This window comes from Prosopis cineraria, unplaced genomic scaffold (genome assembly GCF_029017545.1).
Source record: "Prosopis cineraria cultivar Desert tree isolate PC_DT_omini unplaced genomic scaffold, ASM2901754v1 PC9, whole genome shotgun sequence".
NCBI lineage: Eukaryota > Viridiplantae > Streptophyta > Magnoliopsida > Fabales > Fabaceae > Prosopis > Prosopis cineraria.
Genome location: NW_026555340.1, coordinates 32,366,471 through 32,384,136, shown reverse-complemented (window position 1 = coordinate 32,384,136; position 17,666 = coordinate 32,366,471). Strand labels below are relative to the sequence as shown.

The 17,666-nt window shown below is 36.0% G+C and overlaps 2 protein-coding genes across 3 annotated transcripts; one reads left to right on the top strand and one right to left on the bottom strand.

The window, feature by feature from the left end:
- Positions 1–9,881: 9,881 nt before the first annotated feature.
- LOC129319270 (WUSCHEL-related homeobox 1-like) lies at positions 9,882–12,659 on the bottom strand. Of its 2 annotated transcripts, XM_054964275.1 has the most exons (5): positions 11,903–12,659; positions 11,508–11,807; positions 11,218–11,294; positions 10,138–10,638; positions 9,882–9,988 (listed from the first exon to the last, which is right to left on the bottom strand). In XM_054964275.1, exons 1-4 carry the CDS (start codon positions 12,084–12,086, stop codon positions 10,153–10,155), a joined length of 1,047 nt encoding a protein of 348 aa, XP_054820250.1. In that variant the 5' UTR covers positions 12,087–12,659; the 3' UTR covers positions 9,882–9,988; positions 10,138–10,152. The 2 variants fall into 2 exon arrangements, with proteins under 2 accessions (XP_054820250.1, XP_054820249.1); XM_054964274.1 differs by lacking the exon at positions 9,882–9,988 and having other exon boundaries at positions 10,026–10,638.
- Positions 12,660–15,076: 2,417 nt separating this feature from the next.
- LOC129319466 (tubulin beta chain-like) lies at positions 15,077–17,359 on the top strand. The gene is made up of 3 exons (XM_054964539.1): positions 15,077–15,769; positions 16,058–16,327; positions 16,428–17,359. The coding sequence occupies exons 1-3, from the start codon at positions 15,376–15,378 to the stop codon at positions 17,105–17,107; spliced, it is 1,344 nt and encodes a 447-aa protein (XP_054820514.1). The 5' UTR covers positions 15,077–15,375; the 3' UTR covers positions 17,108–17,359.
- The last annotated feature ends 307 nt before the right edge of the window (positions 17,360–17,666 follow it).

Below are 17,666 nucleotides of genomic sequence, written 5' to 3'. Positions count from 1 at the left end.
TGGAATAATTTTGTTCCTACTATTAACTTTCAACAAATTTCTGTCAAATTGAGATTTAAAGTGTAATTTTTTTAAATAAATTTGAGAAAAAAGCTTCTATTGATCACCTTCTCTTTATCTTGAATTTTGGAAGTTGCTAAATAAATAAAGTTTTTTTTAATCTAAAGCCAAAATAGCAATCAAAGATCTCTGTATGAAATTTATTTTAATCAAGGATTATTTGTCATCAAAACCTAAATGAACTATTATTAATTTATAACGAGTTGTTACTAAAATTCAAATAGATACTCACTAATAAAAGAATAAGCCGAATCGACAAATATTTATTTAAATTTTGATAATAATTAGTTCTTGAATTATATAATTTTATACAGAGGTGCTTGATTGCTATTTTTCTTAATCTAAAATATTGTCAATTTTATTATTTCTCTCAACATTTTAATTTAATTCTACTCCCTTTAATGTACATTGAAGTTTTAGACTTTAAGGTCTCTTTTTTAATTATATTTGGTGAAGAGATTTAGACAAAAATTTACCCATTTTAAAAGGTTTGACCATGATATTGGTCCAAAAAAAAAAGTTTGATCATGATGAATTTTATAATGAACGTAGGTGTTTAATCAAGAGATCTGGGAAAATGGTATTGCCTTCTCCTATACTCATCAAACAATCAATGGTCTTAAGCTTCAAGCTAATATCAACTACATTATCTAAGGAGATGCTAGATATGAAACTAAATAGAGGCCTATAGCAACTGGGTGGGCTAGGCTCAACATCAATGGCTTTGTTAACATCAATGGTGCTTCCACTTGTGGAAGTATTATAAGAGATGACAAGGGTAATTAAATTAAGAAATTCTTTAAACACTTAGGTTATTATCGTAGCATGGTAGCGAAACTCATGGGGATTATTGAAGGTATTAATCTCTATTGGAATGTTAATCTTCACAAAGCCAATGTCTATTTTGATTCAATGGAAGAGTTACACTCATTGAGCGCAACTTTTTAGAAAGACACCAATTTTTTGATATCATTAAGAATATTAGAGATCTCATCATGAAGGATTGAGTAATCACATTTGATCATGTGTATAGAAAAGTCAACAAATGCGTTAATTTACTCACATGATAACATTCTTGGGATGATTTTGATGTTAAGATTTTTACTGATCCATCACCTGATTGTAAAAACTTTAATTTTTGATATGATTTGATTTTTACTACTTCTACACGGATATACCATGGCTTTATAGTTAAAGCAAAATTAAGACATAGTATCCACCAATTGGACATGCACTATTTTCTTCCACAGAGACTCATTAACAACCCATCCAAAGTCTAGAAAATATAGGCTTACGTGTCCTGTCCATGAGTCTAGAAGGCTTAGGTTTTCTTAGAGTCTAAATAAATAGTCAAAAGTGCTATGTTCTAACATTTGTTAACTTTTTCTATCCAAAAAAAAATCTTAGTCCATCATGCTCTTGGTGTTGATTTCCCATTATATGAGCCCCGCATTCAAAGTTTTAATAATTTTTTATCATACACTATTTAATAGTGGGTCCTATCATTTTTATACATTTTCATAATATAAAAATATTTCTTGCTCTCCTCCTCCCTCTCCTCTACCCCTCTCTCCCTTTCATTCTCTCCTATCTCTTTCTCATGTCTTGCTTCAATGACTAAAACCAGAAGTGGTGAGAGGACCAAGAGAGCATAAGGAAGTACAAGGGATGATCTTATTGTTGCAGGATGACCAAGTGCCAGTGAGATGACCAAGAGAGCATAAGGACGCACAGAGATGATCCTATTGTTGCAGGATGACCAAGTGCCAAGTCTTAGGTCTTGAGAGATGGGAAATAGGTAGATATTCCTCCATTAAAGAACAATGCCATGCATATTTGTGAACATAGGGGGACCAAGTGGAGGTGTTGGCAATAGGGTTTACAAGAGCATGGTGCACAAAGTGATAGTCGACAAGAGTGAAAGCTCTCTATTGCCACCTTCTAACAACCTAGTTGGGGAGGCAGTGATTCCTCTCATCTCTTGTTTCTATTTGTGTGTTCTTGCTCCTTAGCTCCTCCCTGGCAATGCCCTCATCATCCACTAATTCAACTTCCTCAACGGTGTTGCTCTACCCTACTCTACCAACCCTTGTCATTCCCTAAAGCTAATTAGAGAGCTCTTTTTAAGTTTTGTGGGCATGTATGAGTTGGGAAGCAAGAACTAGTTTAGTGACGAGTGGGAGAGAAACCATTGTGGTTGTCACAACATGCTACTGGTGAAAGAACAACACCATCATCATCCTTCATAAAGCCTATCCACAATGAGCTGGAAGATGCTGAAGATGATAAGCAAATGAGGAGAGAGGGATACGGGAGATAGAGAAATAAAGGGAACGGGTTCGGGTGCTCACCACAGATCTGGACCATCCAAAACTTGATTTGGATGGTCCAGATTTTAAACATTATTATACATTACATTTATTAAAATAAAAATATATACAATAATTTTAATTTTTTTTATTTTTTAATATAGTCTAGATCTAATTTAGAGGATCTAATTTAATACTAAAATTTTTATAATTGATATATATTAACTATCTATATATACTCTGTATAGGCTAAATTAACTGTTAATCTGACTTGTGTAGAATACATTTAGATAGTCAATATATATCAATTATAAAAATTTTAGTATTAAATTAGACCCTCTAAATTAAATCTAGATCATATTAAAAATAAAAAATTTATTAAAATTATTTTATAATTTTTATAATTTTTATTTTAATAAATAAAAAATAAAAATATAATAATCCTTTAAATCTGGACCATCCAGATTTTAATCTGGATGGTCTAGATGTAAAGATCTAGATGGTCCAGATGTCATCACAGTGATGAGTACCATGGTGCTCATCACTGTGATGAGCACGCAAACCGGACTCAAAATAAAGTGGGAAGGAGAGAAAGATGGGAAAGGAGATGAGGATGAGAGAGTGAAAGTAAAGGGGAGAGAGAGACTAATAGTTTTATATTATAAAAAATATAAAAAAATGATGGGCCTACTATTAAATATTTTATAATAAAAAATTATTTAAAAATTTAAATGTGGGACCTATGTGATGGAAAATTAACACCAAGAATGTGACGGACCAAAATTTTAATGTTAAAAAATAAAATTAATTTATAGTTGAGTTTAGAATTGCTATTGACCTTTTGAGTAGAGTTGGGGGGTAAAAATAACCCTTAATTTAAAAATAAATCAATAGGAACATAATTTATATTTAAAATAAATTTTGATATTTTTATAAAAATAATTTTAAATATATATTAAATTATATCAAGGGTGTAATTTAATAAAATTTAAAAACTAAAAAATAATTCATAAAAAAACACTATTACAGGGACATAAAAGAGTCTTTATTTTTTTAATATCTACTAGAGTTATGTGTTCTGGCCGAAAAAATCTATTAGAAATTTAGAATTATTTTTTAATTTTCATTAAATAAAATATAGAGAATTTTTTTGTGATAAATTTCTTATAAATAATTTTTTGTAAATTATTATTATTTATTTTAAAATGACTAATATTAAAGGTTATAAAATATGTAAAATTTGAGATGATAAATTTTTTCATGGGATGGGTAAAATTTTATAAAGAAACAAGTGAAATTTTTTAAAGGGAGGGGACAAATTAAATTCTTTTAAGGGGACAACTAAAATTATTAAGGCTCATATTAGGTAATTTTTTTTCTTTTGGTTGTGAGAGCAATTGAATACAGGTATGTATATATAAGGTTAAATATTTGAGTTTTTCATTTTTTAAATTATTCATGAGAATCTTGCTGCTTTTTTAGATTAAAATACATTGAAATTGATTATCAAATTATGGCAACTTGTATTCGTCTTTGGGTAATTTTTAAGGATCGTCTTTGGACAATTATAATTATCAAGAATCATCCTAGGCAATTTTTTTTCTTTGGGATGTGGGAGCAATTGAATGTAGGCATGTGCATATAAAGCTAAGTGTATAAAATTTTCATTTTTAAAAATTATTCATAAAAATCTTGCTACTTTTTTTTTAGATTAAAACAAATTGAAAATGATTATCAAATTATGGCAACTTGTATTTGTCTTTGGGCTCCTTTTTTTATTCATGTTTTTATATTTCCTTTGTTATTGTTTGTTTCTGCTTGTGGCTCATTCAGCTTTAGGAATGGCGTTTATAATGGTCTAATAGTTTTTTAATAAATTGTCCGTTTTCAAAAAATTGATTACCAAATTACAAGTGACACTTCTAAATTTTCATTCTGTGACTATCAAATTATTGAGCCGAGGAGACACCAAAAGTTGAATGCTAAATTTAAAAATGACAATTCTAACTTTTATTTGCATTGCTATTGTATTTTTAAAGGTAAAAGCCTGTTGTAAATTGCTAAGGCAATGAGGTATCCTAAAACATAACGATAGGCTTAAAAGTAATCTTAGATTTTTTTTTTTCTTCCATCACTGTTAAATATCGAATGATATTTTGGTTGGCAATCAGTTCTTTAATCCTAATAAATAAATAATTTGTCACGTGGCCCTTGTTTGTAATAATGTCCATAAAAATAAGGTGTCCATGGTAATTTTGCGTCGTGCTATTTTAAAAGAAAAATGAACAATATATGTTATAAATATTTGAGCTACCAGCTAGGCTGAGTTTAATAGAAGTGGTTATTTCTTTATAATTCAACGAACCAATATTTGATCCTTTACTGAGAGCAGTACTTACACTTGGAACCAAACAAAATGGCTTGAACAGAATATTTTAGCTATTTAACTAATTTTTGAGCTATTTAGGACCAAACTATGCAATTTAAAAAAAGTATTTGAGCTATTTAACTAATGTACACAAATTAAGAAGGCTAACTTTGTTACTTATAAAAAATGGGATAAGTTTTCTAATATACTCCTTATCTTAATAATTCATATCAGTATTATCAACATAGCTTATATACCATACGAGAATATAATTCTAATGGTGGTTTGACCTAAAAAATAAATAAAAGGATAAAGAAGATGGAGATTTTACAAATTCTCAATTGCCCATCAAAGAAAACAAAGTGTGGCAGAGTTAGATACCGAGGATTTCATAATGAAAGGATTCCGAGCATAGCATCAAAGAGAGTGAAATCTTATAAGGTCTGTTTGGAAATTTAACTTTTAACTTTTAACTTTTAAAAGTGCCAAGTTGTTTGAATATAACCAATATGATAAAAGTTAAGCACTTTTAAAAGTTAAAAGTTGTTTGAATATAACTAATATGATGAAAGTACTTTTATAAATGTGTTTTGGAAAAAAATTTGAATGTGAATTTGCTCAACTTGATTTTCTTTAGCTTTTGAGATGTATCTTTTAAAATGTGATCCATTAATTTTTTTATATGACCATGCCACTCTTGACTTTTATATAAAAAAATTGCAGGAAATTTCTTGACATATCACACATATAAATAACCAAATACGCACTTATTGTGTATAAATGTGTATTGAGATGGAGATGAAATGTGGATTTACTAACTTTATTTTTTTGTGAATTTGAAATTGAAAATGAGAGTTGAGTTGTACCTACTTTTATAACGACCATGACACCCTTTTTATATATTTAATTTTTCTTCTAGTAGTAAACTATATATTTTTTATTCTTAACATGTTAGTTTTTTGTTATTTTAAATTTTTATATTTTTTAAACATTTCTAATATATATTCCTTCCGTCTCAAATTATAAGACACTTTTAGACAAAATCTTACATACCAATAAATCTCATTAAATACACTTAACAACCTTATCCTTTCAAAACAAAAATATGAACTTACATAAATACACATCATTTAATATATTAAAAAGATAAGGGATGAAAATTAATTATAGAAAGAGAAACGATAATATTGAAATTGATGCATTTAATGAAATCTTAATTTACTCAAAGTATTTTATATTTTGAAACGAAAAAACTTCTTCAAAAGTGCCTTATAATTTGGAACAGAGGGAGTATTATATTTGTATAACAAAAATTATCATTTATTATAAATCAATGTTATTTTTAGTCATTACATATTCAAAAGTACATTTTAAAAGTAGAAATTATTATCAACCCAAATAATTTTAATTTATCAAACTGACTTTTAAAAAAAATATTCAAACATAAATTTAGTTATAGAAGCTAACTTTTATTAAACTAATTTTTATCAAATAAATTTTTAATAAATGAACTTTTCAAAATTAAAAACCAAACACACACATAATCTCCGTGGTTCCCGTTCTTCCTCATGAAGTTGAAGCATAATGTCCCATTCCTTTTCTCGTCCTTCCTTTTTTTTTTTTTTTAAATCGGTTTCTTCGAGTGAGGGTAGAGTACCCGATGCCTAGTGAAAGAACGCTCGCAAGTCGCAAGAAACAAGCTATATATCGCCTCCCCAACCATTTCTCCCGGGCTTGAAAATACCCAGCCCAACTGGGATCGAGTTGTACGTACAGTTTCAGGGAGCAAGCATTCGAATTAAAAATTTTGATTTTGTTATTTGTTTGGGTTGATTGAACCCCACTTTCGTGACGGCAGACCCGATTCCACATCCAATGCTGACAACTGAGCCACATTGCACATGGAATTGTGGAGTTTCTGGTGGATACATGTAAATCGATCACTGCGAGATCTGTTGAATACTCGTAGATGTTCTAAGTAGACTAGTTCACAAACACACCAAGCTAAACCCAAGCAACGGAGCAGGAGAAGCAAGAACTTGTGTTGTTGAGCGCCAACAAACTTAGCAAAACATGAAAAGGGAGTGAGGGGGAGCATGTGCGGGTGCTTGATGGATGGCGCACCGAAGCATTTGAAGTGTTGAAAGGCTGAAGAAGGAAGCACGGCAGACGAATGGGATTTCAGGAGAGGCATGTTCTTGGTGGGAGCCCTGGCGTACAAGATTTGGCTCTATCAGGAGTGTAGTCAAGGTTAACACTGGATGCTGACAAGTTGCATCTTGGATTTGGTTCATCATGTCGAAGACGTACGGATGGGGTTAAAAAAAGGATAAACAATGTAAATCATGGTCCCCTGCAATACAAGGCGGGGAATATTGTGGAATTCTTCTTCCCTTCTGGTCTCTTTGCTCATGCTTGGCGCCTCTTCACTGACCCCTCCTCTCTCATCTACCCCTTCAAAACAACATACCACCGTGACGCGTCCAATCTCTTCATCTCCCTTCTCTTTCTTTACAAATAAATATTGCATCTTCCAACTCCATAATCTCATTCCAACTCCAATCCCTGGCAACTCCTTTATTTTTGAGACCAAAGATCAGGTGTGACTAACGAAACACACTTTAGGCTCCTTAACTTTTACAAGTCCCATAACCTCGTTTTTTCCTTTGAGCTCCAAACTCCACATATCTGTTGTGACTAAAGCCGTACATACTCAGTGCGTTCATATATCAATTGGTCTTCTTCTTTTTGAGTTTCGTCCAAGCTCGGAGAACTTTTCTTTTCCACTTTATGCGAATGGACAACTCTTTTTGGGCTTTGAGCCAGTACTTCGCATTTTTGGACTTTTTAGATATTATTTTTGCTTATTTTTTCTCAAAATGCCTAAAAATCACTGAGTGGGATATTTTATCCAAGTTTCTGTCAATTCACACATTAATTAGCAGATGAAAGAGCAAACAATATATATTAAGTAAAATATACACTTATCAAACATTTAAAGTTATCGGATGATTTTTCTGATATCAAGTCAATACGTATTTTCTGTAGAGGACTGTTTTTCTAGGTGTCTTGATGAATTGCATTTTACACAGAAAATTGGCAACATAAAATAAACAGCGTGAATTAATAGAAATCGAAGTGTGTCAAATATCTTCCCACCATACAAGACACGAGATTCATATGCACAAAAATGGAATCTGAATCCCTACTATCAGAAGTTGTGCTACCTCTCTACTACCAAAGGGAACGCGCATACCGTTAAATCAAGTAAAGATTTATTTAATCTTAACCGTTCCCCTTTAAACTTCTAAAACCAATACCTCGTCCCTTTCTTTATTTCACGAAGCAACGTGCGAAGACGGCCTCGGTTTGAGACACAGTGCAAAGACGTGTGATATTCAGGTCCCAGCATCTTGCGCAGAACCAACGGCTTAGATCTTAATAGTGAAATGTAGCACGGTTTTAATTTGGCCCTAAACATTTGGCCCCAGCATACTATTGCCTTGTTATGATTATATCTTAGCTTCCCGTCACAATTCTTGCACAATTGTACTCATCTTTAATTGGTCATATGTTTCCCTTTTGTGTTGGATACGTAGAGGTGAATCCAAGCCCAATCTCCCTTTTCTATATATTTAATCAAAATTTTGTGTACAAACAGTTAACTTAATGGTAACATATGGGTTTAAATCCTTTAAAGCTGTGACTGGTAAATTTAAGTAAAAATTTTTAAATATTTTTGCTCATTTTATTTTTTTTATAAATTATAACAAATTTCCCTCTTTCTTAAACCAGAAAACGTCACAAAAAATTCACTAACTACAATTTTGAGAGGATTTAAATCCCTCAACTTACATATCCACACACTAAGCTGAAATGTGCTAATAGTAGAGCTGGTAAAAAGGGCCGGCCCTTGAAGGGTTCGGGCTTAAAAGGACCAGCCCTTTTAAGCCCGAGTTCCCTTTAGGACCCTGATATTTGAAGCCCAGCCCTTGACATAGCGGGTTCAGGGCCGGCCCTGCGGGCTTTAAGCCCTTTTAATTATTTTTATTTTTTTAATTTTTTAATCAAATAAAAATTACTTCATTTTAATATAATACTCAATCAAGAAAGGTACAAAAAAAAACTAACTAAATAACATCTAAATGAACTAAAAGCACAAGTAAAATAATAGCAATGTAATAAGCAATGGATCGGCTAAGCTGACAAACACCCAATCAAAATTAGAAGAGTAAATGTTGAACTGAATGAATCATTATCATGGATCTAGATGAATTAGGAGATTTAATGTTGTATTTTTTTTAGAAAATAGTAGCCAAGGATTTCTATATAAAATTTATATCAATTAAGAATCAATTGTTGTCAAAACCTGAATGAAAAACAAGCTACAATGAACTATTGTTAATTTAAAATGAGTTATTATTAAAATCTAAATGAATACTTATTGATAAAGGCTAACTCGAATCCACAAGTATCTACTCGAATTTTGACAACAAGTGATCCTTGATTGATATAATTTTTGATTAGTGATTCTTCATTGCTATTTTTTCTTCTTCTTTTTTTTTGCCTTCCATCCTTAGTAAATATGAGCTAATATGTGATGTAGAGTAAGATTTAGTTTAATTTTTTTTTTTCAAATCTAAAAAGAGTGAAAATTATGAAAATTAATTAAAAAAATGCATATGCGGGCTTAAACGGGCTGGCCCTCGACCCTGCAAGGCCGGCTCGTTTAAACCCGATTTATCATTTTGCAGTTCTATTTACAAGCCCGGCCTTACTTTTATACGGGCTTAAACGGGCTAGTCCGATAGACTCGGCCTGTTTTCTCGGCTCTAGTTGATGGGGACGCTTATTCATTATACATTCATGAACTTACTTTGGGGGATGCTATTTATGAGCTAACTTTGAATGCAGCTGAATCTGTTTCCATCCTTTGCAACTATACATATTTTTTAATTTCTTCATTGTCATAAACTACAGTGAAATTTACTACCCCGGAATTGATTTGATGTAATGTTAATCTACCGCATTCCAAACATTAAATTTTGTTTTCCATTTATGTTACTAAAGAACAAAAAAATTCTTCACCCCAAATTCATGGTCACTTCAACATCCAAGCCCGTCACATCCTGTTCCTATTTCAGCTAGCTTGTCTCAAATTATGGCCCTCGCGTTATGTCTCTCTCTTCTCCAGATTCCACATGCATGCGATTTGACAGATATATTCTACGCATGATTCTTTCGATTCCATCTACATAGTCAAATGCATTTTGAGGTAAATATCTTCACTTAAACCAGAATCCTACATAGCTAGCATCACTGGGTAATAAAAGCACGGTCACTTTCTGACAAAAATTACAGACAATATGGGTAACATCACAACCCCGTCGGTTTGCTTACATAGCATAGTGTTCGTTAGTTCTTCAACGGAAGGAACTCAAAGAACTGGCTTGGGGTCAAGTTGGCATTCATTGCAGAAACTGAAATCTCACTCTCTTTATGGTTGACGTTATCACTGCCATCCCCACTCCTTAGAGGGAAAAGTTCAAGGGTTTGAGGTTCCCCAGAGTTATCAAACTGGTCTCTGATACTGTTAAAGTGGATCACAGTGCTTTCACTGTGAGGCGATATAAAGAAGCTGAGATCATGTGCCTTAATGAGCTTTGAGTCAATTGCTACCGTGCTTGTGGAAGCAATTAAACTAGCTGTAGAGGTGTTTATGAGGTGGGTGGAAGCGGCAGGAGGGGGAGGAGGACGTGATGGCTGCATCATCTGCCACGTGGCATTCCTTTCCATTAAGTTTCTTCCTTGCTGTAACTCCCCTTCATCGAATTGGATCCATCCTTCTGTTCTTCGCTCAGCCACCGCTGCTTTTGTTGCTCTGGGTATGGAAACAGATTCCTGAAGGTTCAATTAGAGACATGCAATACAAGACATGAAAAACCTCAGTATTATTACACTGTAAAATAGAAAAATGGAGCCAGAGAAAGTTATATATGGGAAGGCACAGATTTTACTCGGGCGCTCCAAGTTCCTATTCAAATAAAGACACATGGAAGATGGTCAGAGTTGTCTTTTCATGATCAAGGGGATGCTCAATTCTGTAAAGCGGGGCGCCCCAAATATAAGACCTGAACGACATGAATAAGCACGAGCCCCAAAACCCTCCCCCACAGCCAAGTTTCATAACAGCAGCCCCGACAGAAAGGAAGGAATGCAGCTTTTGGCTGGACTCTTTCCATTTCCCAATAAACAAAGCTTTTTTTGGGTCCTTTCACTACGTAAAGCGTGTATCTCTCTTTAATTATCCACCAACCATTTCATCTCTACTTAAGTAATCATATGCAAGTAATCACTGCTTAATATATTCTTATAAACTTTTGGCTCTTAAGCAAGTGAATTTCAAGTTGAAAACGTCAAAGAAAGGCTTATTGTATGTATGAACAAGGACAAAGACAAAGGAGAGGGTATGGAATAGACCTCTGCAACTGTACTGCATTTTGTAGAGGGTGCCCAGTTCTTGGTCCGTTCAACTTCAAACACTGTCTTACTTACGCCTGCAGACAAAAAGAAATACAAAAAGAATCAAACTTTACATCTCGAGCAACAACCGGAACGGAAAGCAGGAAAAAGCATCACATAATACAGTTCTCCAACAAACAAAATGCAACGGACAAAGCCATACATTAGAAAACAACTACTCTTTTTCTCCTCCTCTTGCTGTCTTTTCAATGAAAAATTACAGACTCATTATGGTAAGGTGGTTTTACCCAAGTCTTCTTTCTCTAGACTATCAAAGTCACAGGGAGCTGATTCCATCTGACGGCGCCGTTTCTGTCTTTCTCTGGCTTTGTGATTCTGAAACCAATAGAAAACATTCTTCCCTTCAATTTTACCGAATCTCCTCAGCTGTGCAGTGATATGTTGGATTTCCTCAGCCGATGGTGTTCTTGTTCCTCGCCGATACAATTCTTCGAGGGCTCTTAGCTGCTCTGGTGTAGGATTCCACCTCGAGCTCACCATAACTGGTGGAGCATTGAACTCTCTCTCACTCTGATCCGTCGTCGATGCTAAAACCAATGTATCATAACATGTAGAAACCCAATATTCAGAAGCAAATGCAAACAGATAGGGTGAGGAGAGAGAAAATGGTAAAACAACTTACTCAGATGATGATATTGTGTAAACAAATCGGAGCCGTGAATACTTCTTAGGCAAGGAGGAGTTGTAGTTGAAGTATTATTGGAAGAAGTCACCGGCCTTGGAATGAGAGTCCTGAGCATCCTTCCATTGAATGGGTGATCAACCGTATTGACCTCACCACCATCGTTATGTCCCACCATCCACATTCTGATCGACAACGGGGCAGATTGACAAAGGCTAGGGCTTTTATGACTAGAAAAGCTTTGAATGAAGCTACTGTTGTCGTCCCAGCCTATACGGTGAAAGGGAACCGTAAGAGGAATATAAAAAGTGGGAGTGCTTTAATTGCTTCGGGAGTCTACTTTTCTCAACCGTTGCCACCTGGTCAGTAATGGGATTGAAATGGAGTATCAGGGCATGGAGTTGAAGTTGAAAAAATGGAAGCGTAGTTTAGCAGAGCATGCAAGGGTATGAAAAGTGGAAACCTAGCGAGTGCAAATGAGAAGTAGGAAAGGTTTATACATAGAATGATTGACGGAAAGGAAAGACGGCATTGGGGGAAAAAAGAGGGAGGTGAGCTGAATGTGAAGGATGGGAGTCTCATCAAGACATTCAGAGATGGGGATGGATCAGGCTAGCATACTGAGGGAGGAGAGAATGGTGTTGGATTAACATGGGACAGAGAAAGGCGGGCATGAGGTTGACCGGGAAAGAGAGAGAGGACGAAGACAAAAATGAAGGAAACTTAAAGAGGAGGAAGAGAGGGAAGGAGCGTGGAATTCTGGGAGATTTTCGGGAGAAGCAAATGAAAAACGACGTGACGATCATGAGGGTTATCATGAGCCTCATCACCCCTCTCTCCTTTTCCCCTCTCATTTACTGTTCCCCTCCCGTCTCGTGCCTTTCACACTAATTCTCAATCCGAACTGCTCCTCTCTCCCTCCTTCACATCTACTGTACGGATATATCTTACATTTTCACCTTCATATCCACCCACACCAATGCTCGCAGCAGTTTCCTTGCCCAATCACACTTTGTGTTGATGTAAGTAATCATCCTAGGCATGTGAGATTCATACATTCTTTTGGCTTCCAGACGTTAGTTTATAATTTTGTTAATGTCTGAGCAACCCCGTATACGTGTATGTGTTCAGATGCAAAAATTTTACACTTTTGATGACCTAGCAAAAATGACTGCCACTCATTTGGAATCCTCGGCTGGTCCAGAACTCCAGACCCCCCATTTATTGGATTAAATTCTTGGGTCGTCCTCTCCTAAACAAATCTCTCCATCTCCCCCTCCCCCTGTGGCTTGGTTTGCCCCTCTCTATCCCTTTCTCTGCTCATTTTTATTTGGATTTTCTTTTTTTTCTTTTTATTGTGTTCTGTGGTTCGGGCTGTACGGGTGAAGACGTCTCTCTCTGCCTCTCTGTGATTGCCTCTTTGATGTAGGCCCTCCGTCATGATGATGGAATGACAATGTGCAGCTGATATAGAATTTGAAAGCTATAATTGTTTAATTATTTCAAGCTTTTTGTTGGGGGGAGGGCCTACCTCCTGCAAGTTCTGACCTCCTACTATTTTTATGTCTGTTATTTATTATGTGCATGGAACATATGTAATGGGAGTACATGCAAACTACAGAGCATTGCATCCACGATCTACTGTAAGTCTACAGAGCAGTGCATCCATTAATTAAAACCCTAATCACCTGTCATTTCTGGCCACCAAAACCAAAACCAGGTAAAATACTGAAAATGTGACCCTCTGATCCGAGTCCCATCTCTTTATGTTTGAGACTTTGAGCTGCAATGAGTTCATCATATTCTAGCTTTTTAGGTATAGGGAGAATGTTTTTCCTCCAAATTGAAACCCTCGGTCAATTGAACATTGGCAATTAATTAATGTCATAATCATTAATCAACTAATCATTTATGTATATTCCTTATTCTCCAAAACCCTGTTTTAATGACAGATTTTAAAATACTGACAGTTATCAATATTTAAATGCATCCCAGAGTTAAACCAGACCAGCACTAGTTTTTTTTTTTTTTATTTAATAGGCCCCTTTCTTTCTCTCACGCACTCAATCAGTGAAACTGAACAATTAAAGAATATAAAAATGCAACATCACAAGAAGATGCAAACAAAGAATTTGGATAGTTGTTGTCCACCATACCTTGGAGAAAGGGTAGAATATATAGATACACACAGTTATACACGCATTGTCATGCATTGTTTTCAGAAAAATTACGGTGACACTTGTCCTGGTGCTTCCACTCATCATTTCTTTCTTTCCCAAGACTATGGTAAGACATCATTCTTACGACGAGAAATCATTAAAGCATTTGCATTGGCAAGGACTAGTCAATCGGATAGCTGGAGCATGCTCCCCCTCCCCTTCCTTTAAAATTAAAAATATAGGCAACAAAAATTAAATTTGATGCATTGCAATTTTTATCGAAGTTACATCATTATGACTATGTATGTAAATATAATGATATCTGTTGAGCCAGAGAAAGTGGGGGTTCTCAAAAGCATGTTTATTGCTTATCTTATTGGAATCCTCCGCGGGCTTAAAACCATTAGTAGAAATCCGGTTAAACTTGGTTTGGAGGTGGTGGAAATCTTCGCAGGCGAAAGTTTCTGGTCTTTGTTTTCGGGCTTCTTCCAAGTGAAAGCTAGTTCGAGTTCAGCTTATGCCCATTTGAGTTTACATTGGTGACTTCAACGCATACACATTTGAATTTTTGCATTGGTTTATCTTAATGCCCTAGGAATATGGAATAACTATCCCATAAAAAATTTGTTCGTATCACAATTAATCAAATAATCTTGATCGTGTTTTTACTTCAACGTAAACCTTATTATAAAACTTATTATAGCCGTCCAAATAAAATAAACGTTATCGCATATATTGACAAGAAGAAAGCCATTTTAGTCCTAAGAGTAAAAAAGGTTGCTACATCGCCAAGGGCTTTAATCGAATCAATCATGTCGCTGTTTAGATCAGACTAAATTATGGTTTTAATTTGGCGGAACTTGGCTAATTAAGATATTGTTTCGCATGCCAGCTCGTGACATATATAGACGTTCCCAAGTCAAGTCAAACCAGAAGAAAGGTTTGATAGATTAAAAAAAGAGAGCCTTGGGCTCTGATTACCGTCTTACACCGTTGTCATCGTCACTCAACTTGTTACTTGTTAAGCCGGCGGGGATGTGCAAATTAAACAACAGCAAATAAATGGCAGTCAATGATGCGGCTTTGCGCTAACAGACATCTCACTCCAAAGAAAGCAGTCGGCCTCCGGCCACCGTCCGATGTCATCTTCACTCTTCATTATCGGGGACATTCCTGTAATTGTTCCCTAAAGACTCTTTGCTATCGCTATATAACGACCACCTCCATGGCCTTCGTTCCAGGCAGTTGCATTGAGTGATAGTTGAGAGAAATATCCACGAAGATCCAATATTACCCCTGGTGAGTTAGGCCAAAATGCGTGAGATTCTTCACATCCAGGGAGGGCAGTGTGGGAACCAGATAGGATCAAAGTTCTGGGAGGTGGTGTGCGATGAGCACGGGATAGACCCGATAGGGCAACACACAGGGAATTCAGATGTTCAGCTTGAGAGAGTGAATGTTTACTTCAACGAGGCAAGCAGTGGGCGTTACGTGCCGAGGGCGGTGCTCATGGATCTCGAGCCTGGCACCATGGATGCTGTCCGTACCGGCCCTTACGGCCAGATTTTCCGACCCGACAACTTCGTTTTCGGCCAATCCGGTGCCGGAAACAATTGGGCCAAGGGTCATTACACTGAGGGTGCTGAGCTTATTGATTCCGTCCTCGATGTAGTCAGGAAGGACGTTGAAAATTGTGACTGCTTGCAAGGTAATTTCGTGCTTTCTCCTTTATCCTCAATTTCAGTCAAAGTGATCCCTGATCAAGATACGACTTCTACTGTGATCAAGTCAATTTTCAAATTCTGAAACGTGGGTTTTGATCGAAAGTTTCTTCAAATTTTTGTGCCTGCTGAGTCAATATCTTTCTGTTTCTCGGTGATGTCCAGAAGAATATTGGACGGACGGTCTACCATTTTTCTATGCAGGACAGGACGTTTATCAATCGGTTGCTTAGTTTTATAGTTGTACTGAATATTTTTGTTTGGTATAATTTTAGGATTTCAGGTGTGCCATTCCCTGGGAGGTGGAACAGGTTCTGGAATGGGAACTCTGCTCATTTCAAAGATCAGAGAGGAATACCCAGATCGTATGATGCTTACGTTCTCCGTCTTCCCGTCTCCAAAGGTGTCGGACACGGTGGTTGAGCCTTATAACGCTACACTTTCTGTTCACCAGTTGGTGGAGAATGCTGATGAGTGTATGGTCCTTGATAACGAAGCACTCTATGACATCTGCATCAGAACTCTCAAGCTAGCTACGCCAAGCTGTAAGTATTTACTGTATATTTATCCTTGCAAGCCCATCAATAAAATTTCTGTTCTTCTTGATAACCGATATCTATGTTTATATATCTTGTTTCCTTCCAGTTGGAGACTTGAATCATTTGATATCAGCAACTATGAGTGGGGTCACTTGTTGCTTAAGATTCCCGGGGCAGCTCAACTCAGACCTGCGGAAGCTAGCTGTGAACTTAATCCCATTTCCTCGACTTCACTTTTTTATGGTGGGGTTCGCTCCTCTAACGTCTCGAGGATCACAGCAGTACCGTGCACTGACTGTACCCGAACTCACACAACAGATGTGGGATGCCAAGAACATGATGTGTGCTGCTGATCCGCGCCACGGGCGTTACTTGACAGCCTCGGCCATGTTTAGAGGCAAAATGAGCACAAAAGAAGTAGATGAACAGATGTTGAATGTTCAGAACAAGAATTCATCCTACTTCGTTGAGTGGATCCCCAATAACGTTAAATCTAGTGTCTGTGACATACCTCCCAAAGGTGTTGACATGGCTTCAACTTTTGTTGGGAATTCAACCTCTATACAGGAAATGTTCAGGAGGGTGAGCGAGCAGTTCACAGCCATGTTTAGAAGGAAAGCCTTCTTGCACTGGTACACTGGAGAAGGAATGGATGAGATGGAATTTACTGAAGCAGAGAGTAACATGAACGATCTTGTTGCTGAGTATCAGCAGTATCAGGAGGCCACGGCTGAGGGATATGGAGATTATGAAGAAGAAGAAGAAGATGGAGGCGCTGAAACCTGAAGGTATTCTCCCAATCTCCTATGTCGCGTGTTACAAGCATTAGCAAATCAATAACTCAGTCTTGTTGCCATGTATCTGTTCAGTGGCATTGTTTGATTTGATGCCCGGCAATTTCAAAGAAGTGTGCATGCGTTCCTTATGCACATGTCAATGTTATGCTTTCGGTGCGGTGGCTTGCTTACAGTTAACTGTGTGTCCGTTTTGTACTTTTGGGGCTTAACTACTTTCTATATATCGTTTCCTTTTACTCTAGCTGCAGTATGATGAGAGTTTTTATGGCTTTTAATCCGATAGCTAGCTTCTGAGACAGAACAAGGGTTCTCTTTTCTGGTCACCTCCCTTGAAGCTTTGAAAGGTCTCACTTGCCCTCTTTCTTGTTAGCTTGCAGCAAAGTTTAACCGTGTTGGGTTCAAAATGGAAGGAAAAGAGGAAGAGAGATTTTAATGAACTTGTACAAAGAAATAGAGGAATGGAGTTATAAAATTCTAGTAGAAAGAAGATATGAGAGAAAAAGCAAGGGAAGTTAATTAGAGAATATCGATCTAATTATTTTAAATCC